At 40.5% G+C, this 20012-nt stretch overlaps 1 protein-coding gene across 1 annotated transcript in view; it reads left to right on the top strand.

Moving 5' to 3' along the window:
• The window catches only part of SPATA16 (spermatogenesis associated 16), a 476121-nt gene that overhangs the window by 137164 nt on the left and 318945 nt on the right, over nucleotides 1-20012 (top strand). Inside the window, exon 4 of the mRNA XM_078665447.1 lies at nucleotides 9822-9906. Coding sequence (XP_078521573.1) covers nucleotides 9822-9906 — 85 coding nt within the window. The remainder of the gene's footprint in view (nucleotides 1-9821; nucleotides 9907-20012) is intronic.

Genomic DNA, 20012 nt, shown 5'->3' with positions numbered 1-20012 from the left:
TCAATTTCCACTGATCTAACAGTAGAACGGGTAGCACCAGTGTCCACAAGAAAAGTAATGTCTACATCATTTACCTTTCCATTTACAAATGGACCAGACTGGTCAACCTCAAGAGTGGCTCCAATTACACACTCTTCCCCCTCTCTCGGGCACCGTCAGAAGCAGTCATCTGAATCACTTCCTTGGTTGCCTGTCAACAAAAATTGTCCTGATGCATTGTGCACATTTTGACTTTGAGCTCTTTTTACCTGATCACCTCCGCTGAATCCATGGATTATATTTTTGACCTCCCCCACAACTTGGAAAAGGAGGTAATGGAATCTGATTCTGCTGTTGTGTCAACTGCTGCTGTAGCTGTCGCTGAAGACTCCGGTCATTCAGTTGACGCTGTAGCTGTAGCTGTTGCTGCAGATGAACATCGTTCTGCATCTGTGGGTTTAATGATGTATTTTTAAATTTTCTGGGCGGATTCTTACACTCGTTTTTCCAATGACCTATTTCGCCGCAATTAAAAAAGGTAATTTCTGTTTCAACTCTTCAATATTAGAATTAAACTTTGGCTTGTTGAAATTATTTTTGAACTTTCCCTGACCCTGAAACTGGTTCTGGTTCTGACCAAAATTCACATTTTTATTCTCAAGGCTTGCAATCTGTTGCTCAGCCACCTTCACCTGAGCCCACATGGCTTTCTCTTTTAATTTCTTTTGCCTCACTTCCAATTCATCACTGCAGTATTTTGCCTTTCTCAAAATATCATCAACTGAATTCGATTGCCATCCGACAATATTATTTCTGATCATTTCTCCAATTTCTGGTCTAAGACCATAAACAAATCTGTAAATAAAATGGCTCATATCTTTTTCATCTAATTTTTCATAACCACTGTACTGTTTAAAAACCAGTAATAATCTTTCATAAAATGAATGAACTGATTCTTTTGGTTCCTGATTTGTCCTGTCTATTTTTACCCAATCAACTTCTTTTGGGGCAATTTTCTTTTTCAACCAATAAATCACGTTTTCATAAAGATCCATGACCACTGGTGCTGGAGCACCTGTTTCTTTGATTCGGTCTGGCTCTGCTTTGGGCCAACTCACAGCAATTTTGCATTCTGTCCAAAGATCGGATGGGACAACTATGTCAAAGAATCCATCCAGATCAATCCACAGAACTTTTGAAACTTTAATAAACCTGTCCACCTGTCGGTACCATTCCACAGGCTTCTCCCTCAGCCGAGGAAAGTCATTTGTGAAAAGCAAAATATCCTGTCTTGACCATGGGACGTGAACATATCCTCCACCTGCAATTTCTCTCATTGGAAACTGTTTAGACAGTTTTTCCAACCTTTCATCATCCTTTTTTTGGTCCATTTCACTCTCCACTTACTCAAGTCACCCAACTTTTTAATGTAGACAATCAATTCCTTTATGTGCATAATTCTTCCCATTGTGTTGAAGTTCCCAATGTCCTTCTCCGTAAAGTCTAATCTGTAATGCTTTCCCAAATTTTTCTGTCTGCTCAGATCGATTTCTAACTCTGCTGCCAGTTCTTCCAATTGATCATATTTATTCTTTGTTTTCCACTGAATGCTTTTACTGATGAACAGGAGTTCATCATCTCGATAATACTTTAAACTGTCAGGACCAATTGTGCCAATTATTAATTCTTCCAAATCTGCTTTTAATTTTGCTACATCAAGTTTTGAATTTTACTCTCTTTTCTCAGGAGTCTCAGCATCTGATTCTGCACACATTAGTGACTGGCTAAAAGAACCTTGATTAAAAGTCAAATCAGGCATTTTCGTTTTCTCACGATGAATTTCAGACAAATCTGAATAACATTTTTCAGCTACTTTTTGATTTTCTGCATTTAATGGAATTGTCAAACCTGGCTGTTTAATTTCTTTTTGATCAAAAACAGGCTGAACAGGACCAATAGTTACTGGTACTGTCACAGCTTCCATCCCTTTTGTTAACTGCCAAATTAATTCCTCTTTTGATCGTAAATATTCTGAAGTATTTGCAACTTCCTCATCTCTGGCAGCTCTCGTTAAATTTCTAGGGGCTCCCCTTTCCGTTGGAAATTCAGAAAAATTTCTGTTTTCATTAAAAGCACTTGAATTTATTCTTGTCTCATATCTTTCTGGAGTTTCAAAAGATTCAGAATTATCTGGGTACAATTTGGGTGATTAATTTAAAAGAGGTGCCCTTGGAATGGTTCCGGTAGAAACCATCGGAGTGGACCACGAACAAGGCTGTCTCAATGGGGCATTCTTATTATTTGTCGTATAAATTTCTTCTAAGACTGCGTCTTCAGATTCACTTTCTACAACTGCATTATTTTTCTTTTCAGTTCTCTTTTCACCTGGAGACCCTAAAACCATTTCTCTAATTAAATAGAGACCATCGCACATATCTGCCTGTCTGTACATACGCATTCTATCCTCATGCGTTTCCCGTCTGTAACTCGGTATTTTTGGAGGTCTTTTTATCCCACTCGCTTCTTTCTGAAGTTGAAACATCTCATCCTCCCATTCAACTAAAGCTTCAAATTGTGTTGGTCTAGGCTTGGGTACAAGAGCTGACATCTTTTCTCTCAAATTTCTTAAAACTTTCACATTAAATGAACCATCATCCGGCCAAGCCAATACGCCGTCATCCTTTGTATAATTTTTCCAAACATCAAACCACAGAACAGTATTATAACCATATTCGCCTTCCATATACGCTGCAGGTGTCTTGTACTTATGAAGTAATTTACCACCTCGCGTTTGTATTTTCTTGTCGGGTGAAATAAAAATTTTAAATTTGTGAAGCATTGTAGTCTTTTTCCCAACATGTTTATAATAATAACTCATTTTTAAAATCAAATCCGCTTATTCAGAAATGATTGTAAATATTTCCTGGTTGTTCCGCAACACCAGCCAATCCGTGCGCGAAACACACCAGCAAACCAATCAGGTTCGAGCTACATCACCACCCTGCTCGACCAGTAAAAACAGAGTTTTCTGCAAGAGCCAATCAGCATCCAACTCAACAAAACCACATGAGCCAATCAGAGTACTAGCTGTAACGTATGTTACCCAATCACAGCGCGAACGCGTGACGTACACAGCTGCTGCGGTGTCTCGCGTCTCACTCCCAACGCTAACCCCTCCTTCACAAAACTTTTTCACAGCGCCATTTTAGGAACGCTTTTCTCAATGAAATTCGATTTAATAACGACAAAAAGAACAAACCATTTGTCTATTTCTCTAAATAAAGTGACAGTTTACAGTCATGCAAGAAATTCTTTGCGTGGAATAGACGACGCTATACTCACAGAATATACATTCGCCGATAAAGTAAATTTTTACTCTACCCTTCAAACAAGTAATAGCGAACGCGTTTCCCTCCAAATGTACTTAAAGTAACAATTCAAAGTTTGACTCGCACGAAATTACAGAAATCATTTACGCACTTTCAAACGGAATCCCTAATCATACACACATGAAATCCTAACAGGACTCTAACCAGCCATAGATGACATGAATCGTTAGTAAAATAAACGCCGTTACTTTACCCTTCACCCAAGCTCGAATATATTCTATTACTCTTTTCACAGTGAGTTTTAGAACGGGCTCATTGTGCCTATACTCAAAGCTACGATTTCATAGACAATCCTCACTATGCATACATTCTATCTAACACACCTATATCCCTAACACGTGTTGTACGACCACAACACTTGTGATATATCCAAATACCACTATTCTGAAACAGATCAAATGCACTGTGTGACTTCACTCTTGTCACACCACTCTGTACCGTAACAACCAGGATTTTTCACACTGCAGGAAAAAACCTTTCGACTACACGTAACAAGAATGAACGAACTCAACATATGTTAAACATCGATCCTATCCAACTACCATGTAGCATATTGGTTACCATAGTAACCATCCTCTGCTACCAGGAAATTGATCCAGCGGCTTATAGGAAATATGCCATAAGCAACGCTACCCAACTTCACAATATACACCATTAATCATAAATCAAACACAAGGCCCATAAACTAACATGACATATTTTGACCAACTGAATCATGTGACCTAATTAACCTATTCACAAATATATACATTTATATACAACCGCGGTACATGAATTTCATCACACCTTATAAAACCTACTAATTAATTAAGCCACTGTGGCGATAAGATCTTGCTAATGGTAACCTAAACTCATGAAATAACAAGACCAGCTTGATTTCCAAATAAAGATTTATTATCTATCTGATTAGAAAATGCATTGGATATTTTTATTTAAGCATTTTTATTTAAGCTTTTGTAAAATGTAATGATGGTTTCAGGAAAAAATCAGTAAAGAAATATCAATTAAGGAAATAACATTTTAGCAAAAATCAAAACCTAAGTCCCTAACTGTACTTGCTATAATAGAGAATAAAGAATAAAAGTCTTTTGGGTAATCTTACATGCTCCAAGGAAAGTCCGTCTGGATAACGCACCCATCAAAAGGTCAGCAAGAAGCAGCCCGCTCTTCCACGGGGAAGAGTTTTTATACCTTTCTACGCTAAGCTAATCTAAGTAAAAGTGTAATTTTCTGCTGAATCGGAGTCCAATTGGTTGAAAAGTGTCAAGCTTCATGTCACCACATTTTTTAGAATATCAGTTCCGTCACTTTCTTAGAGTCCATTGTCTCTAGTTTTCAAACAACGAGGCCTCCTCCAGTTAGCAACATTAAGCGAAAGAAAGTCGTTGCTTCCTCGGATATGAATTTTGTCACAAGCTCTTCTGCCGGTTCCTGGCCTTGGCCTTGCTCGACTAAAGGATAGTAAGCTCATCACGACAAAAATTCTTCAGCAGAAGGAAAATTCTTTCATCATCAGGGACTCTATTTTGCTCCGAGCAGATTTTAGCAAACACGAATATACTAGGCCCAAAACCACTTTTTCCGAAAAACGATTATATAAACAAACACAAAAGTATAATTAATGCGAGTAATACAGTTCGTTCTGTTGCCACCCTCCATTGCTAATGATTAACCCATTAGTCTAAATTACCTAGCTGAGCACACAAATAAAGCAGCATTTATATCTACCGTTCTTCATTTAATCCAGCGGGATTCTTTATGCACCTGTAAAGAATAGAGTGACACCACATAGACAGGAAAGCAAAATAAGCACATGCCATTTATTCTAAACAGCTGCAATTAATTATGACACAACAATAGACAAAATTAATTCATTATTTTCCACATACAAGGAAATGCAACATAATGCACGTTTATGAGCACACATGTTAGTAGCCCTCGTGTATTTCTTGTGTATGCAACTTTAAACTAGGTTGAATTAATACACATACAGCACAATATTGTTAGCATTATTAATTCTTGTTATGGAAGTGTGACTTCACGAGCTGAAATGAAATCATTTCTGAATCTTGCTCCATCAACTCACCTGGATTGCTGAGATTGGTCCGAGGTACCTGGTGGGCTAGTTGGCCTCCTGGGACCCTCAGGAATTAAGGGGACTTAATACCCCAAATTATAATGCGCCAGGAGGCGCGTTTGCATAGTGGTGGGGGAAGGGGCGTGGCCTTAGTCCACCTCTCAGCAATCCTACTATGTGGGGCTTACTGGAGGTAAGACGTAGGCTAGTTGGCCCCTAAAGCAGTGGAGGGAACTTCAATCATCATCCAAGAGCGCGCCAGGGAGCGCGTTTGCAGAGTGGTAGGCAAAAGGGGCATGGACTGCTATGAGAACTTAGCAATCCTGCTGTGTGGTTCTTACTGGAGGTAATAGGAGGGGTAGTTGGCCCCCAAGGTCATTGGGGGCCAACTACCCCTCTTGTTAACTGCAGTAACTCCCACACAGTTGGATTGCTAAGAGTGTAAGGAGGACATGCCCCCCCTTTCTCCACCAATCTGCAAACGCACCTCCAGGCAGCCTACGGGATGGGGGATAAAGTCCAATTTAGTCATGCAGGACTTTGGGGGCCAAGAAGCCCTCTTGGTACCTCCCCTAAGTCCTATGCAGCAGAATTCCTGAGCGCTGGTTGGAGGCCCAGCACCCTTTCTCTACCACTCTGCAAACGTGGCTACTACTTAAAAAGCATATTTCTGCACCTCTGACTCAGAGGTAGTTTTAATACCCTGCCCTATTATGTTTCTGTGCCTTACAGAGGAGGTCATGCCAATCACAGGGGTATCCCAACGCTTAGTGTTACCTATTGTATGTAGGTGTTTTCACTGTATTCTAAGTGTCTTTTAGCATAGCACTGCCTCTAGGCCTGGTTAGTCAGAGTCAGTTATCACCAGTACCCATCAACAAAATTTGGGGGCACAGGATGACTTTGCAACAAGGCCTCTTTCTGCTCCTCTGTTGGTTCTTTGTGCACATCTCTTGCTTCTTTTTGCGCCTTTCTTCCTCTTTCTGCACATGTTCTACCTCTATAGGCATAGTTAGAAATTAGCATTTAAGAAACCTTTGAAATTTACTGAAAAAACACAGGTTTCACGGATGTTATAGTTAGAAATTATCATTTAAAAAACCTTTAAAATTGACTGAAAAACCACAGGTTTCAGGGACGTTATACTCTTTAACTCGTACAAAACCAGAGAAATTCAGCTGCTATAGTTAGTTAAGCTAACTATAACTCGCGCCCCCGCAATGCACTGCTGATGATGTCACATATTACATCATTCATGACATGGTCAGTGACATCACTGATGACATCTCAAATGACATCATTGATGTCACTAACCATGTTGTAAATGATGTAATATCTTACAGCATCAGCAGTGCATTGCAGGGGCACGAGTTATAGTTAGCTTAACTAACTATAACGGACGAATTTCTCTGGTTTTGCATGAGTGAAATGTCCACCTAACTATAACTATAGAGCTATCTCTCTGCCAAATTTCAGGCTGTAGCCGTGTCTAAAGTTTCCTATGGAAATCACCATGCAGAAAACACGTTTTGGCACCCCCCTGTTTTCTCGGCCCCCCCTTGACGAGTCACCCAAAACTTTCAAGACACGAGCTGACCTGAGTGAACAATTAGTTTCGAAAATTTCATGAAGATTCGTCAAAAGGCGCCAAAATTATTGGCAAATCAAAAAACGCTCTTCCTATGGAAACTAGGTCCTAACTATAACTACCTACTGGCGACCTCCAGTAGGTAACATATATATAAATTTAACCTACTGGCTGTAGCCAGTAGGTAGTTATAGTTAGGACCTACATTCCGTTGGAATTATTTTTTTACTTCCCTATAACTTTGGCATAGTTTCACCAATATTCGAGAATTATTCCCCAAAAAAGTTCCAAAATAGGTTCCGTGCATCATGGAGAGTTTTAGGGTGATCCATGCAGTGGGAACCGAGAAATGGGGCATGAAATAAGCATGTGTTTGTAATGTTAATTCTCATAGGAACGTGTTTTTGAATCTACAGCCCGAACCGCTGGACGGAATTACACCAAATTTGGCAGAGAGGTAGATGTTACACAGTTTGTGCTTTTCCTATGTGGTGAAAATCCGTTCAGTAGTGTTTGTGAAATGAAATCCAAACAATATCGTGTTATGTCTGGCCTTGGATATTTTGCATCTGTTTCGCAGTGATCACAGTTAAATCGCGACAAATTTAGGGTAAATTGAGAGTGCTCTGATTGGCTGGACGCAACTCGAAGAGAAAGTTGTGGCAGTTTCACAGTGACCCTTCTTAAATCGCAATGAGATTGAGGGAACAGCTAGGGTAAAGCTTATAATAAGTCATGTCTATATATGTGTTTAACACTTTATGGTTACCCACATCATCACGACTGTCTGCTGTCGCAGCGTAGAAGGGATATGCATTTCAGATGCAACTTTTTCAACAAATGTATACAAAGGGAAGTTAAATCAATTATCTAAGCGGAGAATCAATATGTAGTTATAGAAAAAAATACAAGGATGTTATAGTTATGAAATAAAAAAAAAAAACATAGAAATTCACTGTAAAAACTACAGGTTTTGGTGATGTTATAGTTAGGAAATGGAATTAAAAAAACATTCAGTTTCCCTGAAAAAAACAAAGGTTACAGGGATGTTATAGTTAGGGTGACATTTCAAATGTACAAAACTGTTGAAATTTAGCAGAGATAGCTATGACTTGCACCCCTGCAATGCACTGCTTATGACATCACATATAACATCAATCAGGACATCGTCAGTGACACCAGTGATGACATCACTGATGACATCTACAATGACATCACTGATGACATCATCCAGAGAAACACTAATACACCCACTGCCACACAATCATTAACAAAGTCATTCACAAAACCCATAGAAACACACACATCTCATCACTCATCCATACAGTCAGTAGCACATCAATTCACCAATAGAGCCTCTAATGGAACCACTAACTCACATATACAGTCACTCATGCACGTACTCACTACTAATACAGTTAGCCATAGATCCAGTTATAGCGATATAGACACACATACACATCCACTCATGCACCCATACAGCTACAGGGAGTAAATAAGTTAATCATACACCTACTCACTCACCCATACTGTCACTCACACAGCCACTAACTCAGATGAATGAATTACAATTACTCCCATAGCCACTCAGTTACTTTTATGAATACTAATATCTATACTCTCTCACCTATATAGTGACTGAGAGAAACACATACATTCACATACAACCTCTCTCACCTCACTCACCCATACAACCTCTCAAAAACCCATTTGGCCATCCATACAGTCATTCATACACCCTCTCACTCACCCATACACTCACTTACACACCCATTGATGCACTGAGACAGCCATTCATGTACCCTGTCACTCGCCCATACAGACACTTATGTATCTGCTCACACACCCATTCAGTCACTTGTACACCCTCTGATTCCCATTTACAACCACTGATACATCAACATAGTCAATTATATAGATACTCAAACAGCCACTCGCCTACTCATACACTCACTGACACACCCACTCACCTATACAAAAGCTCACACACCCCCTACTTAATGTATACAATCTCTTATATACCCAGTCACTCTTCTATACACCACTTAAATACCCACTCACTTACCCATACAGGCACTTGCACAGTGAGTTACCCTAGTATATATGATTAACACTCAGTAATTTTTAGAAAACACTCACAATCACTGGTTGATGTCATCAGTGATGTCATTTCAATGTCATAAGTGATGTAATTTCAGATGTCATCAGTGATGTCATCACTGATGTCACTGACCATGTCATGAGTGATGTAATATGTGAGGTCATAAGCAGTGCATTATGGGGAGCGAGTTATAGTTAGCTCGGCTAACTATAGCCGCTGAATTTCAATGGTTTTGTACGAGTGAAATGTCAGCCTAACTATAACGCCTCTGTACGATTGAAATGTCAGCCTAACTATAACGCCTCTGTAACCTTTGTTTTCTTCAGTGACAGTGATTTTCCCTTACCTCCCTTTTTTGTTTTTCTTCTCCCTTTGACATATGTAAAATGTTAAAACACTACTGATATTATTGAATATTTTCCATATGTATATTTCGTTTATAGTTAAGAGTTCAATTTGTCTGTTGTTTCGATGACTTGATACGTTACGTACATAAAATAAAATAAAGTATTTAAACTGTAAAAAAAAAACATGCATGTGCTCCCCTTACTGATATGCACAGGGTACAGTACAAGTAAGCTGCACATGCTGTTGACAATGCTCTTACACTGATTTCATTCTGCAAAGAGTTGTCCAAGCCTGACCCCTGCATCTGGCATTCACGGTGCTCTCTGCCTCTGTCAATAGGAGCGCCATGATTGCTGACTACATGTACTGGCTGTCAGGAAGCAGCGAGCCGCGCATCAGCAAGCTCATCAAGCTGTATTGGCAGGTAACAATTGATGGGCAACCAGGAGGGCTCAGCCCGGCGCACTTTCAGAGCCAGGATGAAGGATGGGCGCTTAAAGGACTGCCGACAAGCGGAGCTCTGGGCGCATCAATCAGCAGGGTGGTAACATATTTATAATGAAGCTGGAGCCTTGAAGCCCTGTTAGTAAATATTTTAAGATTCCTCGTGTCGCTTTCAAGCAGAAAGGTGCCAAACGTACAAACAAAGGCGGTCGAACAATAGCGTGCAAATGTTACAATGCAAACAAATCCTTTTTATTTGTTTTATTTCGATGTGATAATTATCCCGCACACTATTGGCTACATTATGCAATTCATTCATCTGAAAAACCACAGTGTTTGCTAGAGGTCTCCAGTTTCCATACTAAAATGGAACTGCGTTTCTGGTCGTCAGCTTTGTTTGTCCTTTTCCCCTTCACAAACAAGCACTTTGGAATAACAACATAACGTGTATTTGTATTGTGTTGTATTGTATTGTATTTATATAGCGCTTACTACCCCTGACGAGGCGTTGAAGCGCTTTTTCAGCAAGTAGCACGTTACTCCGGAACCCATAAAGGATTAGTGTTGAATTAGTATAGCGAAATATGAAAGTAATTTGAGTGGTGGATAGGTCAGTCAGTTATTTGGATTCAGAAGGATAGCGGAAGGATAGAGGAAGGAAAAAAGATTTGCATTTATATAGCGCTTGTTAACCCTGATGGAGTGCTGAAGGGCTTTTTTGGCGAGAAGCACGCTACACAGGACCCCGTAAAGGATAAGTGGTGAATTAGTATAGCGAAATATGAAAGTCGTTTGAGTGGTGGATATAAGTCATTTATTGGAATTGAGAAGGATAGCGGAGGGATAGAAAAGGGAAAACGCTTGTTAACCCTGATAGGGTGTTGAAGCGTTTTTTTGGCGAGTAGCACCCTACTCCTGAACCCATAAAGGATTAGTGATGAATTAGTATAATGAAATATGAAAGTCATTTGAGTTGTGGATATGTTAGTCAGTTATTTGGATTGAGATTTAGGGTAGGGGAGGGATAGAAGAGGGAAAAAGGTTTGCATTTATATAGCGCTTGTTACCCCATATGGGGTGTTGAAGCACATTTGTTGGCGAGTAGCACACTACACCGGAAACCATAAAGGAATAGTGTTGAAAATTAGTATAGTGAAATATGAAAGTAATTTGAGTGGTGGATATGTTATTTAGTTATTTGGATAGAGAAGGGTAGCAGAGGGATAGAAGAGGGAAATAGGTTTGCATTTATAAAGCTCTTGCTAACCCTGATGCGGCATTGAAGCATTTTTTGGCGAGCAGCGCACTACTCCAAAACCCATAAAGGATTAGTGTTGAATTAGTGTAGTGAAATATGGGAAAAATTTGAGTGGTGGATATGTTAGTCAGTTATTTGGATTGAGAAGGGTAGGGGAGAGATAGAAGAGGGAAAAAGGTTGGCATTTATACAGTGCTTGCTACCCCTGATGAGGTGTTGAAGCACTTTATTGTCAAGTAGCACGCTACTCTGGACCCCATAAAGGATTAGTGGTGAATTAGTATAGTGAAATATGAAATTTGAGAAGTGGACATGTTAGTCTGTTATTTTGATTGCAAAGGACAGTGGAGGGATAGAAGAGTGAAGGATTTAGACTTTTTGTGTTTGTTTTGGAGATCATAAAAGTAGGAGGAGGGTTAGGATGAGTGAAAAGGGATGTGGAGGGGAAGAGTTAGAGGGAAAAGTTTAGAAAGGCTTGTTTTGTAGGCTCAGTATAGTAAAAGAGGTGTCAGATGATGCAAGGAGGTGTAGAATAGGGGAGAGTCTAGAAAGGGTTATATTGGGGATCATAGTAATGGTATGGGGTTTGGGAATGAATGAAAGAGTGGATGTAGAGGATATATTGATAGAGGTATAGAGTGAGAAATAGGGTAGTGAATTGGAAAGAGTAGTAGGAAGAAGTTTGAGATGATTCAGAAAGTTGAGGTAGAAGATATTTTGAGTGAGGTATAGGGTGAGAATAGGGTTGTGCATTAGATATGCTGAATTAGAAGAAAGTAATAAATATATAGATCCATAATTACATTAAAAGTATATAGATACATAAAGGAAGGAAGTATATGTAGAATAAATATATTGATAGAGGTATAGGATGAGAAATAGGGCAGTGCATTGAATATGCTTTTTTAGGAGAAAAGTAATAAATATATAGATCCAAGTACATGGAAGGTATATAGATGCATAAAGGAAGTAAGTATATGTAGATTAAGATGCATTAGATAAACTCTGTTTTTCAAGTGTTATACTTATGTATTTTAGTTATTGTAAAGCGCACATTCACCCAGAAGGGTATCATGGCGCTGATTAACAGATGTTTATTGTTAACCAACTCAATTGTACTCATTTTATCAACCTCAGAAGAATGAAAGGCTGAGTGGACCCACCCGGATTTGAACCTGTGACAATTAGGTCAATTACAGGCCCTTACAGTGGACGCATTAGCCCACTAAGCTTAAGCTTAATCTGATGCTAATTACAAGGAAAGATTTTTAGAATTGTAAAAGAGAAGTTTGCTATGTGTGACATGCAGTGCTTAATTTGTAAACAATTAAGTGCCAGGGCCTTTCTCAGAAGCCACTGCAGCCTGCACCACCCATACCCTGCCAGTGCTGGCTATGGCAGTACCAACATAGCACCTAACCATCACACTCCTACAAGTGTGATAATTCAGGCTGTTTCATGCCACACAAAGCTTTAATAATGGCACGAGAGGCTGGTATCACTCATTTTCAACGTATATTCACTTAATAAACATGGTTGTTGTGCTCATCTCCAAATTAAAAAGACAGCTCCACCATGTGGTGGGCTGTCACTAGAAGTGGTACTGACAATTAAGTGCCAGTGCCAAGCACCAGAAACCGCTGGCACATATTAAGCACTGGTTATGATTTCAGACTGGAAAAGTGCCTTTCTGATCCATTGCAGTGGTTTGTATCAGTGATTTGTAAGCTCAATTACAGCTGCAAACCATCGGTCTGATATCCGACTTGGGATGGCCTTTTATGTGTACAGTGAAGCTGTACTTGTTGGATAGCGTTCCCTTTCGGAGATATCCTTTGTTGGCCTCAGGGTTAGCGACCTGCTGGGAATCTACATTTTGTACCTTGACTCATTAGTACATGAGGTGCATCACAAGACACTGAGCAGGCCGCAAAACGTCAGAGCGTAATTTACACCCACTTTTCACGACCTGCTGTATGATAGTTCAGGCCATTAGGGCCTTTTGTAAAAAATGTACAGCTGTAAAACTTCCTATCCCTAATTAGCGAATAATACCAATTAGCTATTTAGAAATCGCAAAATGTTATGTGCTATGAGTTCTGTGTCTTAAATAGGGATTTCTCAGGATTCACTATTTAGGAATACCAGGCATCGTGTATAAAATATCACTTTTGATAAAATGGGTCACAATTTGTGCACCCACATTTACCAACTATATTTGTATTTTGTGAACCTGCCATTGTACTAATAGGTTGGTTCACAAAATACAGAATCGCAGTGAGTCCCAGTTCTACCTATCTCATTATTATCCATGAGTTATGTCACAAATTGGGATGTATGTCACTACAACGCACACTTTTACAACGCATACCTTTACAACGCATTTTTTACAACGCAACATCCATTACAACGCATTTCATTACAATGCATGCTATTACAACGAAATTTTAAAAACTACATTTACAACGCATTCCATTACAACGCATAATATCTTTACAACGCATACCATTACAACGCATAACATTACATTGCATGTTTGGTAAGTATTGGATAGTGTAGGGGTAAAAATTACTATTCTAACTCCAGGGGGGTGCAACAGTAGGGTAAGTGTTGGATAGTGTAGGGGTAAAAATTACTATTCTAACTCCAGGGGGTGCAACAGTAGGGTAAGTGTTGGATAGTGTAGGGGTAAAAATTACTATTCTAACTCCAGGGGGTGCAACAGTAGGGTAAGTTTTGGATGGTAATGTTATGCGTTGTAATGGTATGCGTTGTAATGACTGGGTTGTAATGACGTGCGTTGTAGTGGTGTGCGTTGTAGTGTCATGCATTGTAATGGTTGCGTTGTAATAGCATGCGTTGTAATGGATGTTGCTTTGTAAAAGTTTCCTTGTAATGGAAGTGCGTTGTAAAAGTTGCGTTGAAAAGGTTGTTTCCCCACAAATTGCAACCCACTATGATTGTCTAGAATCACAGGGATGGTGGCCTGCTGGGCTTTCTGTGAAAGTTTTACATAGATTTTTGTAAGAAGTGGTCCGTTGGTCCACTGGCAACTCCAAGAAAATGCTTTTGCAAACGTTCACAAACAGGAAGGGGTCCCATGATAGAATAAAAAGCTACAAGTTAGCAGGCCTAAGACAACAACTTGAGTGAATAAAAGTTAAAACAAAAGGAGTATAGTCTTCCAAACTGTTGTAGTGTCAAAGTCTATCCAATGCCCTGGACAGGCGGAGAGATTGTGGTACAGTCTTTCTTCAGTGCTCTATGTCCTTATGTTTGCTGTCATGGTTCCTGAAACATATGATGCAGTGGTTGTACTTACGTGAGGACTTGGTGAGTGATGTGGTTTTTTCTTCAGTCTATCAATGTTTATTTCGGGTAAAACTCTATGAAACATTAAATATAGCGATAAAAATAGATGAAATAAAGTATTACAATATAAAACATCCGTACTTAACCAATTCAGTTACAAACAATAGAACATATTATGCCAATACTGAGTCGATAAAAACCTTTCTTTTGTGACATCCATGGGGCAAGTATTTGCTAACAACAAAAACAATACAATCAGTTGTATCAGTTTTGAGGATCCATATTGCAATGTAGGGCCTTATTACGATGGCGGTCAGGAAGACTCCGACCGCTGGTCATAGGCTTTCCTACCGACATGGTGGGTGTCAATTCTGACCACTCTATGACAATGATGAAGGTCAGAGTGTTACCCGGCTGGGCAAACCGACTCTGTTCCGACAGGCTCAAAGACACCGTCGGCCAGTCGGAATGGGCTCATAATCCCTTAAGGACGGCATTTCCACTGTTGGGATTATGATGTTGTTTTCCGACAGCTTTTCCATGTTGGCCTTTATCACATGGAAAGGCTGTTGCAAAGCAACGTTGGGGGCACCTAGCAGGGCCCCCTTGCCCCCGGCCCGCCAGTGTGGCCCTGGGAGGCACCTATGGTGCACCCCAGAAAATCCCTGCACTGTGTGGCAGGCACTGTGAGGTGCCTGCCACATGGTGCAGGAATTTTTACAAACTCCCATTACTCAATGAGAGCTTGTGCTGCGGGCGGTGTCTGCCAACTGCACAAGCTCCCATAGAGAATAACAGGTGTACGGAACTGCCAGCCTATGGTTGGGTGGTTCACACATGGAAGCAGTGTAGGTCGGAGGCAACTCAGACCGACATCGAAATCAGGCCCCCAATATTTTTTGACACTCAAGTTCTTACATTTTGGGCGTTTACATTTACAACGAAGATGATGGTAAACTGAACAGAAAAACAAAAAATGCTCCTCTGTCTCAGCTCATGTGTCAGCTTCCTCCTTGGCCTGGTTCCATTTATTATTGAAACTATTTATAGTTATAAATCTGATATACAAGGTTTTTCAAAAGATAGTGTTATATTATCTGAAAAAGCCTCATATTTAGAGACAAACTTTGTCTATCAATCAAACAACTTTTGGCGCCTGATTGCCATTTCTCCTTAACATTTGTCCAGTACATAGCTTGCATTTGGCCCACTGATGATCTTGTAATACTGGTGGTATCATCCCAGAATTTGTCTAAACCAAAGCAATAAAGCCAGGTACTTATGGGTTTCAGCCAGGGAGTCTTTCCATATTCCATCCAGAGTCAATATTTTGCACCGACTATAGGCCTAATTACTGGTCTGGTGGTACGAGGACCGCTGGCAGTCAACCAATGTCCCATTATAAGTTGAACAGTCGGACTACCATTGCAATGCCGCAGCCACCAGGGAATTGCCGATCCCTGGTGGTGATGTGGTGGTCAGGGCCTTAGTAATATTCTGGTGCTGATGCTGCAGCACTGCCATGCATAGTGCGAGTTTCAAGACCCACAGGGCCCCCTGTTGCCAGTGTGCAATATGTGCCTCTCCTCTGTGCATGCACCCCAGTTCCTGTATGGCATGGACTTTACAGCCCATGCCACGCAGGAACTGTTTTTGGCGTTCATTTGTGCTAGTAATTTTCAGAGGCACCGAAATGAGACTGCCAAAAACAGCCCACTAGACACAAGGAAACTAGTAATCTGGTGGGTGGTACAACCACGGATATGGTGATCCCAGAGCCGGCCACCAGTATGGCGGTCCGCTCCCGCATCACCAAACTCATAGGCCCTATATCTGCATGCCTCTGCTTCAACACTATATCCTAAGCCCTTACAGTAGCGGTTTTAAAGTGACTTTGGGCCAGATGTAGGTATTTTATTTTATCACTTCTTAAATACCGAATCATACAGATTCGGTATTTAAGAAGTGGTAAAATATAAGTACCGAGATGTAGGTAAATACAGATGTGCATTTACCCAATCGGTAAAAATCGGTATTTACCGATTCGGTAAATACCGACCGGTAATGCCCATTCATTCCTATGGGCTTTGAAGCCCATAGGAATGACTGGGCATTACCGATTCGGTATCTACCGAATTTCACAAGGGTGCATGGGGTGTCACTTTGACACCCTCTAGCACCCCCAAAACGGGTTCAGGTGCCATGTGGCAGGCATACCTGCCCTTAGGGCAGGTCTGCCTGTCATATGGCACAGGTGTGCATGCACATATGTGCATGCACACCTGAATCGGTATTTTACCATCAAATAGGATTTGATGGTAAAATACCGATTTTTTAATGCTTGTGGGACTCAGAAGAGTCCCACCTACATATCAATTTTCCCGAATCGGTAAAAATACTGACTCGGTATTTTACAGAATCGGTAAATTTACCGATCGGTAAATTTACCGATTCTGTAAAATACAGGGCCCTACATCTCAAATTGCATTTCCCGGTCGATAACGGCCGAATTCGGCCGTTACCGACCGGTAAATGCCTACCTACATCTGGCCCTTTGTACGCAATTCTTCATCTAAAAAAAGGGGTATAAGCGCAGAGTTACAGTAGGGCGGTCAACCTCGAATCTGGGGAACCGAGTTCGAGACTCAGCAATGACGCTGAACATCCTGTGATTCTGGGCAAATCACTTAATCTCCCCATGCCTAACAAAAATTAATGTGTGTCCTCATGTAACGCAACTGGTGCTATGTAAAGCGCTCTGATACCCGATACCGGGTCAAGTTTGCAGTATATAAAATTCAGTAAAAAAAAAAAATTCCAACCAATCCGACCTTATAAATTGACATTCCTATACGATGAGAGCCCCATATGTTAGCCCCATATAGGGCAGCGTCCTATGCGTCGCTCTATGTACCTTGAGTGCCAGGGTCACAAACCTAGAGCAAGTAGCCTGAAACATTGGAAGAAATTGTTAACTTGATCTTGCACATAGTCCTCTACATCATCCCCCACTATTAGCTTACCCTTAGATTCTCTGTGTGCCTGAAACGCCATGCATTTTGCTTTCGTAGTGTATCTCTAAGCCCCATAGTTTACAAAATTCTTCACGCCTAATAAGTAGAGTTCATTTTCCCATTAGTATGCCTGGGCGAAATCTTACTTGCACTGGTGTAATTATGGTGATTTTGCATAGTGAAATTTATGCAAGATTACTGGCATTATGCCATTACCCCACATCACGTTATTATGGGGAGAAATTTTAAAGCCATAGGTACCGTTCAGGTTATTTTAGAACATGAGCGGCACTTCAAGTAGATTTTTTTCCCCAAGCAGAAAGTTTGGGTAATTTTTTAATGCAAAATTACAAATCCAAATGTGAGCAGCAGTGTTTTGATGATAAGCAGCAATAACTTTAACATGGGTGGTCAACAAACAGTTCAGGTAGTTTTTTTTACCCAACCAGATTATTTGGGTAATATTTGAGCGCAAACCTACAAATCGAACCGTGAACGTGTTGCATGCAAAGGGCTGGAAATCGACTCAAAATGACATTTTCAAGTTGAATTTTAACCTACACAGACCGTTCAGGTTGTTTCCGAAGTGCAAAATGCATTTTACATAATTATGCGTTATTTTGCATAATTTTGTGGTAATTTGGCATACTTACACTACAGCAAACTAAGCAGGTTTCGCACACCCCTAGATATTAGCTGAGTATCATCTTCAAACTAAAGGGCTGGACTTTTAATGTCCTTAATTTTAGGGGAGTTACTATCACAATCCATAAAGAAATAAAAGGAAAATAAGGTTGGCGCTAACATATACTCTGGTATCTGATAAGGCATCTCCCCATTAGCTTCCCAACGTACTTAGGTATAAGTATCTGCATGGTATTGAGCTTCATGGTAAGACAAAATCTATGTTTCCCCCATCCACACTTGCAATTTATCTAACACCTGCTTGGCAAAGATCTTTTGTATATTATCTTTTACGCTGATGTGTTTGTACTTGACCGATTATCCCTATTACCTCTCTTATATGGGATAATTTCGGTCTCCTTCCCGGTGTTGAGGATAGTGTCACCATGCATAATAGCATTTGATAGTAAATTATGATATGGTTCCTATATAGTAAACAAGCCGCACCGACCTAACGCTTAGTGCCTAGGCACTTACCGTCTGCCCACCACACCGCCCCTGCACTGCTCCCATGACCTTTAATTGCGCTGGTTGATGTATCCAATTGGACCCCAAAGGGCCAGCTAGATGCCAGGGTCCTGGATATCTGGAAATAATGCACCGGGATCCGAGCTGGCTGCAACTTGGTGGTCTACTCGTTCGCTGTCGACTAGCTCATGGCTCGGCCCTCACGCACTTCACGCCTCCACATCCACTCTACCTCTCCACTCTTCCTTTTCCATAAATCTAGACTCCCAAACCCAGGTGTGAAATCCTAAAAGTTGACAAATGGTCAGACACTATATTTAGGTACGCAGTATGGCTGTGGCAGAGGAATTTTCCAACTATGGGGTGACTGAGGCTTGGTTCATAGAAATGCTGAGCTAGCACTAATTTTACACATACTTAAAGGGTTACCTTTTTTTTTACTAACTTTGTTTTACCTGTTCCTTGAGCGTTTCATCATATGCTTCTTCAAAAGCCAATTATTCACTCATTTGCTCACTACTTGCTGATCACCTTAAAAGCAAATTCAAATTGCCAACACATGCAGACTAACAATACTAGTCAAGTCAAGACAACCGAAGAATGTTCTTGTAGAATGGTATTTCCAAGCTCTTTTCAGAACGCGTTAACTAATCAGAGAATCTATGTGGCTGTTTCATGTGACTGAAACATTGTACTCAAACAACTCCAAAACCTTTAATATATTTGTACCTCCTCATCCCAAAACTTCAAACTAGTTGACAGGGCTTACAACAAATGGTTTGACACTGTCTTGGTCATAATGAAAAGAAACTGGAATGACATGGAGAAAATCTAAGTTAATGGGTGGTAGTTGACTCACCAACTCTCATGCTTCTTGCAGGTTTCTGTCACATTTATGTAGTCTGTCCCATTGACCGGCACTCTGCTGGTGTGGAGGGTGGATGGCCCACTTTTGGCATATTATAGCTGGCTGCCTGAAAGGACATCTTGAGTCACCTGTCAGGGCATTCACTTCTCAATTTCTAAACCATCTGAGAACTGTGAAGGTGGTTCCTGTCTGTGGTAGGAATGGAGGAGCTGCAGCACATGTTGTGTCTTGCGCAATTCAGCATCAGGGGCATGTTCACCTTTAAAGATATTAATTTGGAATTTGGAGGCCTGCAGTGAAACAACTCTGAATCTGTGAATGAAACTGATTCTGGGGCGTGTGCTGGAATCATCCAGTCAAGTCTGGCTTTTTTCTTTTTTTTTAAAGTGCAAACCTTATAACAGATTTTTAAGTGATTCTCAAAAACCTGGTTCAAAAGTTTCTAGCTAGCCCACTAGATCACAATTGGGTAGCAGGAAATC

Source organism: Lissotriton helveticus, chromosome 11 (genome assembly GCF_964261635.1).
Source record: "Lissotriton helveticus chromosome 11, aLisHel1.1, whole genome shotgun sequence".
Taxonomy (NCBI): Eukaryota; Metazoa; Chordata; class Amphibia; order Caudata; family Salamandridae; genus Lissotriton; species Lissotriton helveticus.
Note: the sequence above shows the minus strand (reverse complement) of the source record. Positions and strands in the feature narration are given on the sequence as shown.